Source organism: Nothoprocta perdicaria, unplaced genomic scaffold, assembly GCF_003342845.1.
Source record: "Nothoprocta perdicaria isolate Ctin4 unplaced genomic scaffold, notPer1 scaffold_75, whole genome shotgun sequence".
Classification (NCBI taxonomy): domain Eukaryota; kingdom Metazoa; phylum Chordata; class Aves; order Tinamiformes; family Tinamidae; genus Nothoprocta; species Nothoprocta perdicaria.
The window spans coordinates 2,383,081-2,400,616 of NW_020456032.1; the positions used below are offsets into that span (position 1 = coordinate 2,383,081).

General features: G+C 48.9%; 1 protein-coding gene across 1 annotated transcript; it reads left to right on the forward strand.

The window, feature by feature from the left end:
- Positions 1-2,254: 2,254 nt before the first annotated feature.
- On the forward strand, positions 2,255-17,536 carry PIK3R6 (phosphoinositide-3-kinase regulatory subunit 6). Its single transcript, XM_026051439.1, has 18 exons — positions 2,255-2,305; positions 3,441-3,532; positions 4,508-4,576; positions 5,141-5,273; positions 6,118-6,187; positions 6,616-6,799; positions 7,626-7,773; positions 8,586-8,672; positions 9,183-9,639; positions 9,885-9,984; positions 11,004-11,126; positions 11,650-11,760; positions 13,362-13,452; positions 14,124-14,194; positions 14,720-14,810; positions 15,227-15,297; positions 16,467-16,579; positions 17,344-17,536. The coding sequence occupies exons 2-18, from the start codon at positions 3,443-3,445 to the stop codon at positions 17,498-17,500; spliced, it is 2,166 nt and encodes a 721-aa protein (XP_025907224.1). The 5' UTR covers positions 2,255-2,305; positions 3,441-3,442; the 3' UTR covers positions 17,501-17,536.

Here is a 17,536-nt window from a genome sequence, read left to right on the forward strand (position 1 = left end):
CTAGGGCTCCTTGCTGAGCATCCTCTGTCCGCTGCTCCTGGGTCACAGCGTTCCAGCGGCTTGGCTACCTCCGAGGCTCAGAACAAGCCCGTTCCCGCCCGCCAACTGAGCTGGTCATCCCGTGTTTTGCAGGCGAGACACCGGACCCAAGGCCATGCCCAGGTGCAGTGAGAGGAAGCCGCCAACTCGTCCCACCGTGCGAGACGTCCCGAGCCTGAACCCCTTGGCCCAGCCATGGAGAGCACAGGTCTGTGACGCCACATGCAGAGGGGCAGGGGAGCCAGCGCTAGGGCGCGTTACCCGCTTTCATTTCCACTTGCAAAATACAAATTATGTAGGGAAAAGTAACTGCATGCAACATGTGTCATAACTGCACAAGGTATCGGAAAACTGTGCTTGACAGATGGGCATGAGACCTGCAATGGCTGAGGAGCATTTTCTGTAGAACAGGTGCTTTGGAAACGCTCGCTTTGGAACACATACACAGTTGACTTCTAAAGCAGGTTCATGTTTTGCTGTATGATTTTCCCCGTCTCTGCTTTRTTTTCTGTGCTGCTTCATGGGGTGGTGTCCATCTCCCCACACCTCTAGGTCAGGATATAAACACTGAGGCATTTCATGTCATTTTTCCAGCGCTACTGGCTGTTGCTGGTAGGTTGCGATTTGTTTTTAGATCAAAGTGTCTCTTGTTTATACTGGAGCAAATGCTTTGGCATGCTGCTCCCCGTGAAGAACTTCAAGACACTGTGAGTGCAGCCTTTGATTTTTTTTTTAAAGGGAACATAATATTTATATCACTTATGAGAAAAAATCAGAAATAGTAACTGAAATATCCACAGATAGGAATGATATTTCAAATAGTCCATTGGGATGTGTAATTCTTCAGTGCAAAAATAGTAAGCATACTATTAAAATTCAAAACTTTATAAAATCACATTAATGAAAAAAAATAGAAGAGAAAATATAAATTTGCAAAGCAAAATCCTGACACTTCCCTCTGATAATGCTTCCAAAAGGAGCAAACTTCCACAGACCCTTTTGCTCTGTTTTTCCTACCTGTGCGTGTGCAATGGCATGACATACGCCAGCAGGAATGGGTTTTTCCCCCCATGTACAYTTAACTTCAGCAGCATATTTTGGGATTTGGTCTGGTTTTGGTGTCCTCRGGTTTGCATTTGCCCACCTTGTTTTGAGTGGATTTTGTGTCTGATGCCCCTGTGCCCTGGTCCCTCGCTCCTTGGACCCCAGGAACCACAGTCCTGGCCTTGGTTGGGGACCAGTGTGAGGCTTTGAGAGGCTTTTCATGAGTCTGGACATGCTGTTTGCCCTGGGACCTGGGAACAAGGAGGTGGCGAGGATGCCAAGAGGGGATGACAGCTCTTGCCTTACTGTAGTTCACGTGTCAGCATGTTGGATCTACCTTAGGAACTGGGTAAATAGCTCCTTGCCATGGTGGCAAGACCTCCTCAATACCACTAACAGCAATTAGGATCCCATCAGTGAGCACAGATGCACCAAACTGCACCAGGAATCATAGAATCATAGAATGCTTAAGGTTGGAAGGGACCTTTAGAGGTCACCTAGTCCAACCCCTCTGCACACRCAGGGTCACCTAGAGCACGTGGCACAGGGCTGCRTCCAAGCGGGTTTTGAAGACCTCTAGAGAACAAGATTCCACAACTTCTCCRGGAGACCTGTTCCAGTGCTCTGTTACCTTCACTTTTAASAATTTTTTCCTTAAGTTCCTGTGGGACTTTTGGTGCTCAGTTTGTGGCCATTTCCTCTAGTCCTATTACTGTCTACCACTGAAAAGAGGCCGGCCCATCCTCCTCACTGCCTCCCTTGAGGTATTTGTACACACTGCTTGGGTCCCCTCTCAGCCTCCTCTTCTCCAGGCTGAACAGCCCCAGCTCCCTCAGCCTTTGCTCGCAGGGCAGATGTTCCAGGCCCCTGCTCATCCTCATAGCCCTGCGCTGGACTCTCTCCAGCAGCTCCACATCCCTCTTGTCCTGGGGAGCCCAGAACTGGACAGTCTCCAGATGTGGCCTCATCCGGACTGTGTATAGGGGGACGATCACTTCCCTCGACCTGCTGGAGATGCTCTTCTTAACACACCCCAGGATCCCATTGGCCTTCTTGGCCACCAGGGSACTGCTGCAGGTCTCCAAGCGGTGCAGGCACAGAGCTGGTCCTGCTGCTCACATCCCTTTGGTGTCCTCAGAGGTGGAGTCAGACATGCTGCGCCGCGTGCGGACCCTGCTGCGAGAGCTGGACGGACACCACTCGGCCTTCCAGTGTGACCGAGGTAAGGGAAAAGCCCTGCAGGAAAAGCCCTCCAGCACGAGCCGTCACCCTTGCAGCATCCCTGCGTGCTGCTTTGCTGTGAACCCTGCACCTCATCCCKCCTCTGCTGCGGCTCCTTCACTCTCAGCTCACCCAGCGCTGAGGTGGGACATTGAAGAAYGGAGCCTGGTTCCACTCCCAGCTCTCACACAGCCCTGGCTAGCTCGGTACGTCTGTGCCTCACTTTCCCCATATCTCCCCCTGGGTGTATCGCTTCTCAGTGTGCTGCTGGGCTCCTTAATAGTCRCTTGAAACCTGCGTGTTTCTACTATGAAAAATAAAACGGACCCAGCAACTGGGAAACGTAATTGGAGAAATTGATTTCACTTGGAACACATGGCATTATTTTGCAGTTAATTAAATGTGATTTTGAGCCTTGACATCCACAGAGCTGAAAAGCTTCATGGTCTTCGCTCCACTTGTGAGTTTTTGGCAGGCAGCAGTCAGGTGCTGCAGATTCCCCRGGGCCACTGTGAAACCAGGCAGTAAGAAACAGCAGCAGAGGACACAGGGGCTGGAAGTAAACTTAAGATGTTGTCTAGACCATTGCCTTGTCTTACTTTTCTGTAGCTGCTCACTCCCAGGATATCAAGAGCATTTGTGCACACCCATTATCGTGCTCACAGCCTCATTCCATATTGTCGTATGTACACAGAAGAGTGGGACTGCAAAACACGGATTTGTTTTAGGAGYAAGGGAATAAGGAGGAGAGCTTAGCTCAGAAATCCCTCCTCAGCTGTGCCCCAACCAGGGCCACATGATGCCAACCTGAGATGCGCTGATAATGYTTGTGATCCAGAGTTCCTCCATAGTAATACTTGCCTGGTGGAAGTAAGGCCAAGCCCTGCCACTTCCTACTTATCTATTTCCAGTATATACATTATATTTAATATACATTAATATGTATTCAGACTCACGGCACTGGTTTAGCTCTGAGAGTGATGCCAGTGGAACATGGCAACGGCTATTTTATGGAGCAAGAGTGTGAGATAGTACCCAGGTCTCCCGATTCCCAGTCTCAAACCCTAAACCTGACCCCTCATAACCCTCATTCTCTGCTTGGCATCCTAACCTCTCTCTTGGTTTTCACTTCTTAGGGATGCTGCGCTGGACCTTGCATAAAAAGATTGATCAGAATCCCAGTAACAGCTCCATCCTGGTTGGGATCCTGGTGAAAGAGCTGGAAAGGGTGAGTGCCGCCTTACTTTTCAATATCCAAGAGCTCAAAGCCCATCACTGCCCATTGAAAACCAAGGCTGTTCTCCTTGTGTGCCTTGCTTGTCATTTCTCAGCTTGCACATCTCTCACCGGTGGCTGTTCTGTGATGGGAGACCTTCCTCAGCTGTTGTTGGTCCTGCTTGGTGCCTCAGGTAGCTCAGCACATTCTGCAGGTGCTGTCACCCCGCTCCATGCATGCTGCTGTGCTGCACACTTGCGTCATGGCAGCCCACGTGATTCCTGTGTCAGCCCTCAGATTCCTGTGCARGCGTCAACTGGGAAAATCAGACAATTATTTCTGATCTTTATTTCTCACGTTTTAAGTGAAGCCATTTACAGAGCGACCCTCTCACACTATTGCAATTTAGCTTCTATCAGCCCTTTGAGGAAGGATCTTCATCAAGCAGCTTTTCTAGATTGCAGTAGTCAGAAGCACCCACATAATCCGTATCTATGTAGATTCAGAAACTCCTCCGATGCATTGAGTTCTGCTTTCCTCTACAAAAGCCATGTCATTTCCTCCATGTTTTRTCTATTCCTGCTCTTCTGCTYTTWTTTTTTTTTGCCCAGGAGGAATGTCAGGCGTCCTGCTCTGTAATTCYTTTCACCTCCCTGAAGCTCTTCTTGGAAATTAGTGTCACTTTTTTTTTTTTATTCTTCCGGCACAGTAGCAGCCCTGAGTGATCAGCACCAACCACAGATAATAATTCAGCAATTTCATGCTCGAGTTCCTCCAGGGCTCTGGGGAACCGTCAGCTAGTCTCRGCGACTCAACACTGCTTGTTTTAGTGACCATTTCTAAAGCTTTGTTGTCATCAGTTCCATTTAGATCAGGTCCATCAACATGTCATCCATGAAGAAAGATGCTGGAGTAAAACTTGTTAAGCACTAGGGCATCAGTGTGAGGATCTCACCGTTGGTTTTATTTATTTTTTCGATCTTGCAGGCTGAAAGAGGTGACTACAGACATTACATCATCCCCTTGCTGCATACACTGATGTATGCATTGATAAAGGTAACCCACYTAGAGGTCTTGTTGGGATAAAATCCAGGGGACTCAGAAGCCACAAGAGGGACCATCTGAACTCACTTGGCAGCCCTTGCTGGTCCGAAGTGTTTTGCTGTGCTGTACTTATTCCTCTGCTGAAACCACCCAATATGTGCCCAGTAAAGCCCAGAAATAGCAGTGATAGTGTCAGCCATGCATTTCCCTTGTGCCAAGTGAAAACTTGGCTGAGACATTGTCACCTGTTATGTGTATGGGAGTGACATATTCTTCCAAATGACCCCCTTTTCTTTTCTGGCAATAGTTTGGTTACATTGGGGAAAAAGCCTGTTTGCCCAGGCACCTATCCAAACGCTGCCCAAAGGCGTACTTGTGTCCTTCAGTGTGCATTGCTGGAGGTCTCCAGATACATTTTAAGGATTGGTTCTGTGTTATATATTGCATTTAAACACAGACTGAATTGGGTGTAGCTCTCCTCCCCACACAGCCCACACAGGTGTTTCTCCTGGGAAAAGAAGCTTGTTTGGGATCGTTGCTTGTGGCATCTCTTTAACRGGTTCTTTTTCTCTCCAGGCTCCTTGCATCTCTGAAGATCTTTGCAGTCGGGTGTATGATTTCTGTAAGAAGATGCTCACCCTGCCCAAGCCTTTCTGTACCATTGGTTTGGACTATGCTGCCAGGCTAAAAATGGAAAGGATTGCCCCAGGTACATAGGCTTTTCTGCTCTGCCCTTCTATGGCACAGTGAAATGCCTAGGTCTTTGTGGTGACAACATCATGGATTTCAGTCCCTGAGCTGTCATCCATGCAGGTGAAAGTCCAGGTGGCTGCACACCCTCCACCACTGAGGAGACAAGTGTGATGATGTGCCCAGCTAGAGTCCTAGTCCAACACCATCACCTAAGCCATTTCCCTGGAAACGTTTTGTTTGGATCCCCAAGGTCCACCTTCACCTTACTTGACTTTAGCTCAATGGATGGTTCCATATGGAGAGACTGAATCTGATGCTGGGCATCTCCAACAGAGATTCATCCCATCTGAGCTAACAGCTTCTCTTTGGGAGCACCATGGGGTTTATAAGATGATTGCAGACAGCAGTTGGATACTTGCACAAATTGGGCTGGATATGGGCTCTCCCTTCTCTATTTTCCTGCCTTGTGCTCTTAGTATCCATGTAAATGGTGCCCCCAGATGCTTCCCAGTATGGAGTCAGCTGGGGAAGCCAGGGAATGGGGCTCTTCCTCCTGCTTCTGACTCCACCCCCAAACTCATAACTCACTGAACAAAAGAAGGGAAATCCAGGAAATCATCCATGAATAGAAGTGTTTTTCTTATTTAGAGTGGCCTGTTTTTGTCCTTGACTATATTTAGCCCCGTGTCTGATTCTGGGCTCTCTTGCATGATCTCTTCAGCAACATATTTTCACCAATTTGACAGACCTACTGTCAAACCTCGATATGCTCCTGGGAGCATCATCCAGCTGCTCTCGCGGATTGTGTCATATTTCTTATGCTCTGATATCTGTGTGTTTTATCTCCTTGTGTTTGTTAGGTATGTTGTACCAAAGAATGGTGATTTCCGAACAAAGTCTTAAAAGTGACCCATACCCTTATCAGGAAAAGTGAGTCCTTGAACATGTTATTACTTTTATTTCTGTTACGGCACTTTAATTTTGCAGTAAAATCTGTCTCCTTCCTGAACTCTAAATTAATATTGCATAGAATGGGCAGGACAATTTTGATACAAGCTGCGTGGCAGCATGTGGTTTGAGGGGACAGAATTTAGWGGTATCCTCTGACTCGCTAAAACAGGCTTTGTGCTTGCACACTGTGTTTGTGTCTCATTTGATTTTCATGATCCTAGGAAGTTCACTGATGTTCCCATGATCCTAGGAAGGTCACTGTTGAGAGAGACAGGCCACAGAAAGGCAACATGTGCAATTGCCCCACTTTAGGGCTACTAGAGCTGTAAACTTCCCACTCCCACCCCATGTCAGTAATTGGGAGTCCAGATTTCATCTCTTTCTCCCCATCTGCCTGCCCTGTGCAGGGTTTTCATCTTTGCAGATCCAGAGCTGCTCTCCAAAGCCATCTGCAATGCGCTGGTCAGTGACACAGAGGCTGCTCAGGTTTCTCAGAGCCCCCGGACATGCATGTCGTACGTGATCATCCATGCCATGCAGGCAAGCCTGGTCAAGGGCTGCGACATCGGCRGCTTGAGGAGAAGCCTGCAGGTAAGTGGCAGCATTTCTGCGGTGACACACAGGGATTTCTAGCAGGCCCCTCTCTTGCTGGGACTGAAGAACAGTTTTTCAGCAAGTGGGCAACTGCCCCAGTCCCTGATTGCTGGTCACCATCCCCTCTAGCCTCAGTGCGGCTTTTGGGATGGGCTATGAGCAGCCCAAAAGTCTAGTATTAAAGCCTCAAATCCTTCAGAAATAAAAGGGCTGCTGCAGCAAGGGGGTACAAGCAAGAAACAGAGGCATGGGAGCCCTTTTTGTCCTGCTGCCAATGTCACTTGCACTCGGCAGCCCATGAGGATTGCCAGCACCTGATGGGAGAGATGACTGTGGAGGGTATCTGGGAATGAGATGTTTCATATTGGAAATGAAAAAAATATCCCAGCAGAAAATATTCAATGAGTTTTCTCCCAGATGTCCCTCGGGGAGCTGTAGAGCAGCACAGATAAGGGGTTCAGACAACTTTGCAGGGGCTCACGGGCCATTTCTCCTCCTAGAACATGTCTGTGCGCTGGTGAGTCAAGCTGTCACCTCTGGTAGGACCCATCAGTGAACCTGGTGGAGAAAACGTGAACCTGGAGATGTGAGCCTGGTGGAGAAAAAGCCTTTGAGAGGCCAGTACTCCTCCTCTCTCCTCCCTCAGCCAGGCCTCAATGGCTAACCTGGGATCAGGAGGATATTTGTGTCTTCTTCTGCAAGATGATGATTTTTGCAAGTCTTATTTGCCCTCTTCCCCCGTCCTGTGCCTTCCCACATCCCTGTCCATTGAGTGTCTCCTGTTTTCACAACTCTGGGTGTTAATAGTGACCCTCTGTGACAGGACATGCCCATGAGTGAAGTAGAGCACTGGTTCCAGCAAGTGGTGATGGCAGTCGAATGCGCAGGAAGCGAGGTGAATGCGGATCGCAGCCAGCATGTGGCGAGGCTGGAGGAGATTTACCATGCTCTTCTCAGCTCCATGTCGGCAGGTGAGCACTGGGCTGGTTAAACATGGGGATTAAAGGGAGTGAAGTGGCTCAGGTAGAACTGGCAGACCCCTTCTTCGCTGCAGTGTCCTCCCCTTCATCTTCCAGCCAGCAACAACATATCTACCTTCACTATATTCATCAGTGGGCTCAGGGGGTTGTCCTCTCACTGTGGCACCTTGCAGCAACCCAGCCTAACAGCTCTGCTCTGGAATGACAAACTTTATGTGGTTTTGCCAGCCATGGCAACAGACTGTGGCAATCCCCGCTGCTAGTGCACCTGCCCTGAGGCCCAGAGACACGTGTCCATCACCTACAAAAGGTGCCATAGGAAGTCCTTGTCTATCAGGGAGCTGGTAMAGGTTCTCCAGGGCTCTCGGTTGTTCTAATATATGTCCTGGTAGGATCTAGATTGGGAAAAAGCTGTGCRCTGCTCCTTGTGCTGATGAGATGGACCCTGGTTTCTGCCACCTCCTTCCACATCCAGCAGCTCTCTGTCCTGGCTTGGTATCATGGTAGATACACAATTATAACTGACATCTCCCTCTCCCACAGCTCTTTGCACAAACTGGGGCAGGCTAGAGTGAAAATGGAGTCATGTTTCCCTCTTGACTCGCTGCTCTTGGTGAGAGGCCTTGCACCCCCTTGCAGTGGCCTGCTGCTTGTGGCCAGAAGGCAATCAGGATGTGAAAGGCTTGGAGGATCTGTGTGGTTATTTCAGCCAGCATCCAAAGCGAAGTACAACAGGGGTTCATGCATCTGGGTGGGAAAGCTGGCTGCTCCCTTGTTTGAACAAGTCTCCTTGCTTCCCCCAGGCAACCCTCCCTTAGGAGAGCTCCAGGGTATCCCTCTGCCCAACCCCAACATCAGCTTCCACCTCTGGACAGAAGATGACCAGCTCTGTGAGTGCTCGTGTCGGGGACTGTGGTAAATGTGGACTAAACCCAAGTCTGGGAATCATGGGCAGAATGTGTAATTTAGCCCCAAATCTTCAGACATAAGCCAAGCTCCTGGCTGGCGGGTGCTGACTGCGCCTGGCTTGCCTAGCATGGGGCACCAGGGCCAAACAAGGGCCATGAGAAGGGAAAGGGGCAACAAAGAAGAGCTGAAGACCCGATGAAGGAGGCAGTAAGAAGCATCCTGCCCAAGGCACCTGTTTTGAGTGGTACTAAGTCATMTTTGTGATGAGATGGGAACTAAAATGGAAAGATTAACTCCTCTCAGAATTGCTGGAGAAGTTGTTGGCCCTATGATTGACTAAGCATARGGAAATGGAGGCAGAATTTGAGCTCAGCATGTGTTTGGCTTTATTTGCCTTCCAGAGGAAGGGCTACCCTGCACCAGTCCACGGGCAGCGCTTGGTGACTCCTCTATGCTRCCTTTGACCACCCCGTGCTCTCTTCTTCCCCCAGGGAAGGAACTGGTGCTATTCATCCGCCCGCTGTCCCAGAGCTGCGAGCCGGACATGCTGAGCCAGGAACTGGACAACTTTGAGATCCACGACATCATTTCGGACTGTGAGTGCTGCAAGCAGACCCGCTTCTCTGTGCTCTCTACTGACAGTGGCATTGAGCGGGACCTGCCCACAGCGGCTGAGGAGCCCGTAGTCCCTTGCAGCACTGAGGCAGAGCAATCCCGGCTCCAGAGGAAGGGTGGCATTAAGAAAAGAGCATCCCCGCTGGACAGCGTGGCCCTTCTGCAGGCAGGCTGCAGCAGTCCTGGGCTGAAGCCAGTGCCGAAGCTGCGGAGGAGGCTGGGCATCACCGAGGAGTCCACGGCCCCTGTGCAGAAACGGCACACTGCCCGCATCGTGCTGCTGGGGGACGATCGCATCCTGGGGCGCCTGGCCCAAGCATACCACTCCTTGAGGTACTGCTGTCCACCTGCACCAGGCTCCTCGGGCTGGAAACGGGGAGGGCAATGCAGGCATATGCTCTTCAGCCTCTTCAGAAGCATCCAGGACGGGAGGGGACGGGGTTGGGCTGTAGCGTTGCAAAGCGCTGGGCAGCGGGTCAATGCAGGTAGCAGCTTCGGGACCAGAACCAGGTGAAGACGGGACAGCCTAGAGCCTACCTTTACCTTTAAACACAGCTCTATTATTTTTCCATTTCAAGGAAACGAGAAACACGCCGAGTTTTCTTGACTCCAAAGCTGAACCTGCAGTTCTACCACATCCCGGTTGTTACAGGGCAACCCGATATGTTGGCCACGGCGGTGAGTCTGTCCCTGTGGCTGGGGACCTTATTGCTGGCTAGTAGCATCTGACAGTGTTTTCTGGAGGAGGAGCATGATGAAGTTTTACAAGAACTCACATATTTTTAATGTCTAATTCCTTGWGTGAGATGAGTGGGAGTGAGTTCAGGTCTCCTGGGCTGGGTTTACAGGCTGAATTTGGGAATCCCTCAGGCCCAGAGATCTTCAGGTTTACCCAGACATTCTAATAAGAATGACTGGATTAGATTAGAAATTAGAAATGGATTAGAAATTGTATTTAGTTTTGCTGCTCTACCCAGCTGTAGGGGCATTGAGGGAGCCTTGGCAGAGAATGAACATTCCCAAATACTTTGGGAAAGTTGTTGCTTCTTTCTGAGGACTTTGCTACAGTTTCAATTCTGAAAGCCCTGACCTTGCAGTTTAATCTCGGGCAAGTCACTTCCCCTCAGAAATCCCCAGGACAGCTATAAACAAACAGGCACGCTTGTCAGAATAGTTAAGTYCCAATGAATGTGCCATTATGAAAACAAGTTTTTGTTTTGTTTCATTTTTAAATTATTCAATTGAACTTGTTCTTGAGCATCTGCTAAATAATAGCTGCAAGAAATGCTTTGCCATCTTGTCTGCACCAAGTAGGGACACTGACCCTCTGTTGGAATTTAATGTCATTAATGCAAGCATCCAATGCAAGCATCACTTTGGCTAAAAAGGGAAGGGAAATGCCCCTGTTYTCCCATTATGAAGAACAGAAATGAGTTTTCTGGAAGATTCCTAAGGAAAGGGATGTATAAGATGATGTATAATCAGTGAGACTGGCTCTGCAATGCACTACGGGTGGTGTGGTCATGGCCAGAACTGTGAAGAATCAGCCTGGCATCATCACCTTGCCCTTTGAGTACGAGGTTGCTGCTCACAGTGCTCCATTTCCCAGCCTCCTCTGGATCCTAGCAAGGTTTTCCATGGGAAAAGCTCTGGCTCTTTTGACTTGCTATCCTCTGAACTCTGTGTTTTTCCCACAGAACTGCCCTGCCACTGGCCATGAGGAGCTCTGCGAGGTGGCTGGCTACCTGGGCAAAGCTGACCCGTGGTACGAGAGCAACATCAACACGCTGTGCCACATGATACCCAAACTGGCCACCATGGTATGAGGGAAACCCTTCCACCTCCCCCACCCTTGTTGAGCCTGGCGCATTCCCCAAATACTCCTGAAACACCCAAGGACAAGCTCACGCCCTGCAAGTCCCCTTCACGCCTCAGGCAGAAGTTTACTCCCTGCAGACTTGTTGTGGGCCTGGTCACCACASAAGGTGCACATGGCTCACACTGCCCTCGCCCACAAGACCTGTTTACTACCATGGGGGTTTTCTTGGCCAATGAACAGGAAATGGCAAATTTCAAAACAGAAAATGTAAATGAGGCTTGTGCTGAAATACCCCTACTCTCATTTCCTGGCAGCTTGATCCACCATTGATAGCGTCCACAAAGGGGCAAGTAGGTGAGAGTGAGCCTTCCCCTGCCCTGTTTGCTTTGATGAGTCTTCGCAGACCAACTGAGCATTGCCATGGGCAACAGCGTTGTTGCTCATTATTTATTTGGGAGGACTCAGGGGATTTTGTGTCAGTGTTTTTAAGATGTGACTGATCCACAGTGTGTTTTCCCCTTCAGCCTTCATCTCCAAGTAAGCATCTTGTGACTGACGTGTTCCTCACTGATGTGATCGCGTACTACGTCCGCATGGGCATCCAGCCTGTCTGTTTCCAGGTCTATGCTGTGAAGGTGAGTGACTCGTCTGGTGCCTTCACATGGTCCTGCAAGGGCTCGCTCCTCAATGCTGACGGAGCTGTAAAAGTCAAAGGGCTCCAAGGGCTTTCTGCTGATCTAACCTAGATCTATGTGCTGACCAGCTCTCCCCSTTCTTGACAGCCTCCCAAATCCTCCATGTGCTTCTCCAGGGATTCAGTGTAACACAGCTCAGTTGGAGCCAATGATTCGGGGAAGACTATTTTAGGATCATACAGGATAGCAAAGCAAATCTTGGGATTAGCACATGAGCCCAAGAATTTCCTGCTTTGCTGGTCTCAGGCTCACTCCAGAGGTATGGGACCTCCAAGTGGTCCCRTATTATGGTCACCAATTTAGATGGTGTGATCAAATAGGACTTCTGGGTGGCTCTGCCAACTCCCTCCTACACTTTGCAGTGTTTCCTGAAATACTGTTGTCTTTATTTCCTGCCAGTTTTTCTCTGAAATGGTGTCAGAGTGAGATCTAGTATTTGATACGAGCGCAAAGAACTGCTGTGTTTGGTCATGCAATAGCAAACCCTCTTCTGCTTCTCTGGCAGCTTTCCCCCTTCAAAGCTTAGGGTGGGACCATAGCACATATCTCTTAATCTGACCATAGCCAGTGTGGTAATCTATTGCATCAAAGGGGCAGCTATTACTTGAACAAAAAAACCTGGGGCTTGCAAGGAAATGTAAGAACTTCTCTGTTTGCTMGTAGAGCACCACAAGGCCTTGAATTAATGGTCTATAGCTTGTAAGCCCTCGGAGCACTTGGTCCTTAGCTTCTGTGGCTTGGCATTTTGTTTTCTCAGTGAATTTCTAGTCCACACATTTCTCTTCCAAGACAGAAATCAAGAGAAAGAAAGCAAGTAGGCGACTTAAGCAGGGGAAGAGGAACTAACTTCAGATGTGGTTTTCAGATAGAGACACCTAACCTACTGTGCTCTATTACAGAGCCTTATCCTGCTTCACCTAGAAACACTGAGTCCTCTTTGCTGTTTGGGTTAAGACCACATTGTTTTTCTCTGGATCCTGAGAGTCTTCCTGGAAGTGAGAATGAAATCCCACAGGAACTTAATGCAAGCCTGCTCTCCTCCCATGAGGAGAGCCTCTCCAGGATTTTATCCTCATGTTTTACACAAAACAAGTCCATGAAGAGAAATTAATAAATAAACCTCAAGTTACTAGTTGATGTAGGTTTTTAAAACAGACATTAGCTCCCTTGGAGCCAAGTCAGCACCCTCAGCTGGTGTGGAAAGTGGCTCTCCATGACCTCCTTTGCCTCTGAGTAGATGATTAGGAACAGGCTCATCTGTGAGTCAGCAGTGACACCCTGTGGCAAGACACACTGCTTGTTGGCTCTGTTGGAAGCTTCTCCTGGCAAAGCCTTCTCTGGCCCTTAGAAAGCAATGCAAAAATCAGTTCTCTCCATCCCAGAAAACCAGTTTTCTTCATGCCCAAAGTCTCTCTTRCTGAGGTCATAGTTTCCCTTTGGAGATGCCACACTTGGCACACTGGAAAGTCGCATGCCCAGATTGGCACCAGAGGGTGAACGAGCAGGAGCCTCTCTTAGAGATTTTTCTTCTTCTCTTTCAGGTTTTCTTCAATGACCCAGCACAGGAGCCAGCTGAGGACGTGTTCCTCACAGAGCTATGCACCCGCATGCCGGAGAGCAACCCCCACAGAGGTGGGTGTCCCTGCCACACATAGCTCTGCAGCTCTGCAGAAAGTGTGAGCTCCAATACTGAGCAAAATGTGGACCTTCCCCTTCAGAGAGACCCATTCCCCTTCAGAGCCAGATCCCAATCTGACAGAATGCTTCCAGGCTGCACAGACTGGAGTTGGAACAGCATCATAGCTTTGTTTAAGAGAATAAATTGGGATAAAAACCCATCCTTTTTGCCAGATGTTTCCCCTGTTAGAAATTCTACTTCTTGGAGCTGCCAGCTGGGACATGGGTGCTTGTATGCTGGTCCCTTACAGATGTCTCATCCGGCACTTTCTGTGGAGCAAACCTGGCCTCCTGTGCTGATCTAGTGCATGCTTGCAATTGCGGTTGGCAGCTCACCCTTGAGTGAGTCCACTTCGCTGTATCTCTGACTTCAATAGCAGAACAGAGTGAGCAGAGCCCTGGCTCCTTCTGGAGACAGAGCACACAGAATCACAGAATGTTCAAGGTTAGAAGGGACCTCTAGAGATCATCTAGTCCAACCTTCCTGCTCAAGCAGGGACGCCCAGAGACACCTAGAGCAGAGAGGAGCGGGCATGCTGTTGGTAACTCCATCAACAGGACCCCTCTCTGTGCTCATACAGAGAACTGGCATGAGCAAACCCTCAATCCTTCCCCCCCTCTTGCAGAATTAGCCATGTCCAAGAAGAAAGTAACATTGGATGGCCCTGGTGTAGACCTCACAGTAACGTACAAAAAGGTAAGAGGGACTCTGGGCAGCCTGAAATGCCTCCGCTCACAGAGACACCAACATGGCATGAAGCTCCCCAAAGTGCTTTTGTCCCMCTTCTTCCCTCTGGAATAGCACATCAGAAGAGCACATGGAGGCTGTGGAGGTCATTCCAAAGCCTGCTAGCGAACCCTGTAGCAGTGAAAGACAATTTTTGTTTTTGTGTTCGTACTCCTGACGTGGCCTGAGAGTCTACCCCCTTATTCAGGTCACATAGCACTTTGCTCAGTGAATGCTCACTAAGAGCACTGTGCTGTCAGGGGGTGCCATATCTGGACCRAGTATACAGATGTGTACTGCTCTGCTTCAGCAGTCTAAATCTCCCTTCTGTTCTGCCGCTGTTCTGTCTCTGAGCTGAGACAGGTTTTCCCCACAGAGTATTCCTTTCTGATTCCTTTGTGTCTTTCTAATTAGGAAAAATGAAAGAGCAACTCCCCCAACCCTTTTAGGCCTAGCTCCTCTCTTAGGCTGACTTTAACGGAGTGTTTTGTGCAGGTGGGGGTGAGTGACCGGGTGAAGGAGGTGGCAATGTCCCTACGCTCCACAGCTCTGGTGATGAAAGCCATCCCTGCTGATGAGATCCAAGGTGGGTTCCATACTCCTTTATGGAGTAAATTTGACCATTTGAAGAGGTTAATGTTGACTGTGCCTGGGCTGTGCACGTTGAATTAGTGCYGTCTGTGATTTTGTATCTCCTAGTAAGTGATGTGACTGGAGACTCACTGTAACTTGGGGTTCAGTGTGACCATAGTTTGGGCTTGGCAGCATCTTCTTCCTGCAGCAGCCTTTCTCTTTTACCTTGTTGTAAGCAAAGCCACCGAGATTTCTACCCTGAGCATGATCCACTCTCCTCGTGGAGCCTGATGAGAAAAGTGCTCATTTTCTGCCTCCATCAGTATCCTACAAGTTTTCTGCCACAGTGACAGCAGTGGCACCAGCCCTGCTCAGAGCTGAGCTGAGATCACGCTATGGTTGGAGGCTAACAAGCCTCTTCTATTGCAGAACTGRTGTGCCTGAACGTGAACATCACTGAAATTATCAAGAGCAACAACTTGTCAGGAAAGTCGTTCTCAGTAAGTAGCTGTGATGCTCGCAATGCGTGGAATGCCCCTAGGACAATGGTGAAGGGGGAAACCCTCTGTGGRGTGGGGAAGGCTCTGCTCAATTGATGCTTTGGATTTATTTTCCAATGAAAAGTCTAGTTTTTTGAGCCAGAGTCCCAAATGCAACTCATGCTGGTCAATACCATGCTAGACCATGTCTCAGGAGATCCAGACACTCCAGGAATAAGCCACTGCTAGGCTGATTCTGTGACCCAAGGAGCAAAGTGGAGAAAYGGGATTAACCATAGTCCCTCTGGTTCTGCTTTGTTGGCTACAGTAAAGGGTCCATAGTTGAGATCAACTCCATTAGCTCCACACGTCCAGCCACAGAGTCCTCCCTAGATCTCACAGGGGCTGCAGGAATTGGGACCGTATTCTTTACTGAAGCATATAGAGCATATTGCCCTGCRGGAATGTATCACTGCAGTCAGGCTGGAGCTAGATATTATTGTGACTTCCTGCTTTGAGGTTGCCCTGGAATCTTCAGTGTCTCTTTCCTGGCTTAGGGCTTAGGGCCTGGAGCTTTCCTGGCCTGCGTGACTGCAGTGGCTCCGGTGTGTGCCACAGCTGTACGTCCCAAACAGCCTTCCACTTTTCCTGCATCTCGGCAGGACCTGAAAGTCCTACCTGAAATGCTCATTTCCATCCTTCCAGCGTGGCTAACTATTTAGACCCCTTACGTGGGGTAACTGATTTAGACCTTACCATATGCCCCGGGAAAGCTTTTTGTTTTTATGTGCAGTGACTGCTGCTGTTCTCAGCTAGCCAGCATGCTCACTGAATTATTTTCATGTGGCTTTTGAAAGCATTGAGGTGCAGCAGCCCATACTGGCTCCCAACACACACCAAGGCACAGGAGAACTGGCTATGGCCCCTATCCTTCAGGCCTCACATCTGACATCCCAAGCTTTGCAGCCTTTGCCCACCACAAATTTTGACCCAGGTTGAGGTTGCAGGAAAAGGGAAGGAGACACCTCTTTCTTTAAAGCGTCCACATCACACCACAATGTGAGGTTAAAATGAGAAAAATGCCATCATTTGTCCCTTTCATGTCCCATGTGCCTACACCATCAGACACAACACAGCTCAGGGAAGGGAAGTGAGACTTTCACAGGGCTCTTCTTCCTCTCTTGTTCCAGGCTGTGGCAAACAGGTTGAGAACACACAGCATCAAAATCAGGAGCACAGAGCAGAGACCCTTCACACTGTGTCTGGACAAGGACAGCAGAAGAGCTTATAGGAATGTGATCAGGTGAGGAGGCCTTGCGTGCTGGGCTTTGTGCATCTCCCTTGTGAGSTTATGTCCTTCCACATAGGGAATATGTCCTTCCAAAATAGCACAGCTATTTGCTGGGATGTTCAAGTCCTCAACTAGTTATATATGACAAAGACCTGTAAGTAAATTCATTGCTTTCTGCACAGAAAGCAGGGCAGAGTTAAGGTCTCCTACCTTTGCATTTTTAACTGATAGCATGAAAATCAGAATGGCTGTCACACGTTAAGTAAGCTGACAGAAAAGAGACACTGGAAAGAGAGGTGCCTCCAAGGGAAAACTGAGATGTCAGATCTCCTATATCGTGCCGTGGAGGTGGCCCTCACAGAGTGCATTCCTCACCAGGGTATCTCAAGCATACAAAGATGGGCAGATAGAATTCAGCCCTGTATAAATAGTAGAGATTAATATTGATATCGTAATTGTAGCAATATGTGATGTGCTGGAAGTGAACACATAGGTCCTATCGTTGATTCATTTCCATGAGCCACATGGGAAATCTGTGAAATGTGAATTTCTGAAGGTCAAACCAAGCCAGGCTAAGGACACTGATTTTGTGGTCTAACATAATACACATCAACTCATCTCCTGAGTCAAAAACAGTTCAAAAGCATAAAAGCATCTTAGTACAACAGCTTYTCYTTTTCAGTCTGTGGAGTGACTTAAGGGTTAGTCTGAGATCAGAATCTGACTCTCATGGGCAGATTTGCTCATACAGTRAAAGTGTTTCTTTTCTCTTGCAGCATAGAAGTGTCCCCTTGCCTAGAGCCCAGCTACTGCTTGCAGAAGACAAGGACATTAAAATTCAGCCTGCACGAAGCAGAGGATGTGGGGCTCATGAAATACATGCCCAAGTCTCTGCTATTGCCCATTAACACGTTTGCAGGTGTCATCAAGTGAAGAAGACAAGAGAAAACAATGTGAGAGGATGTGACA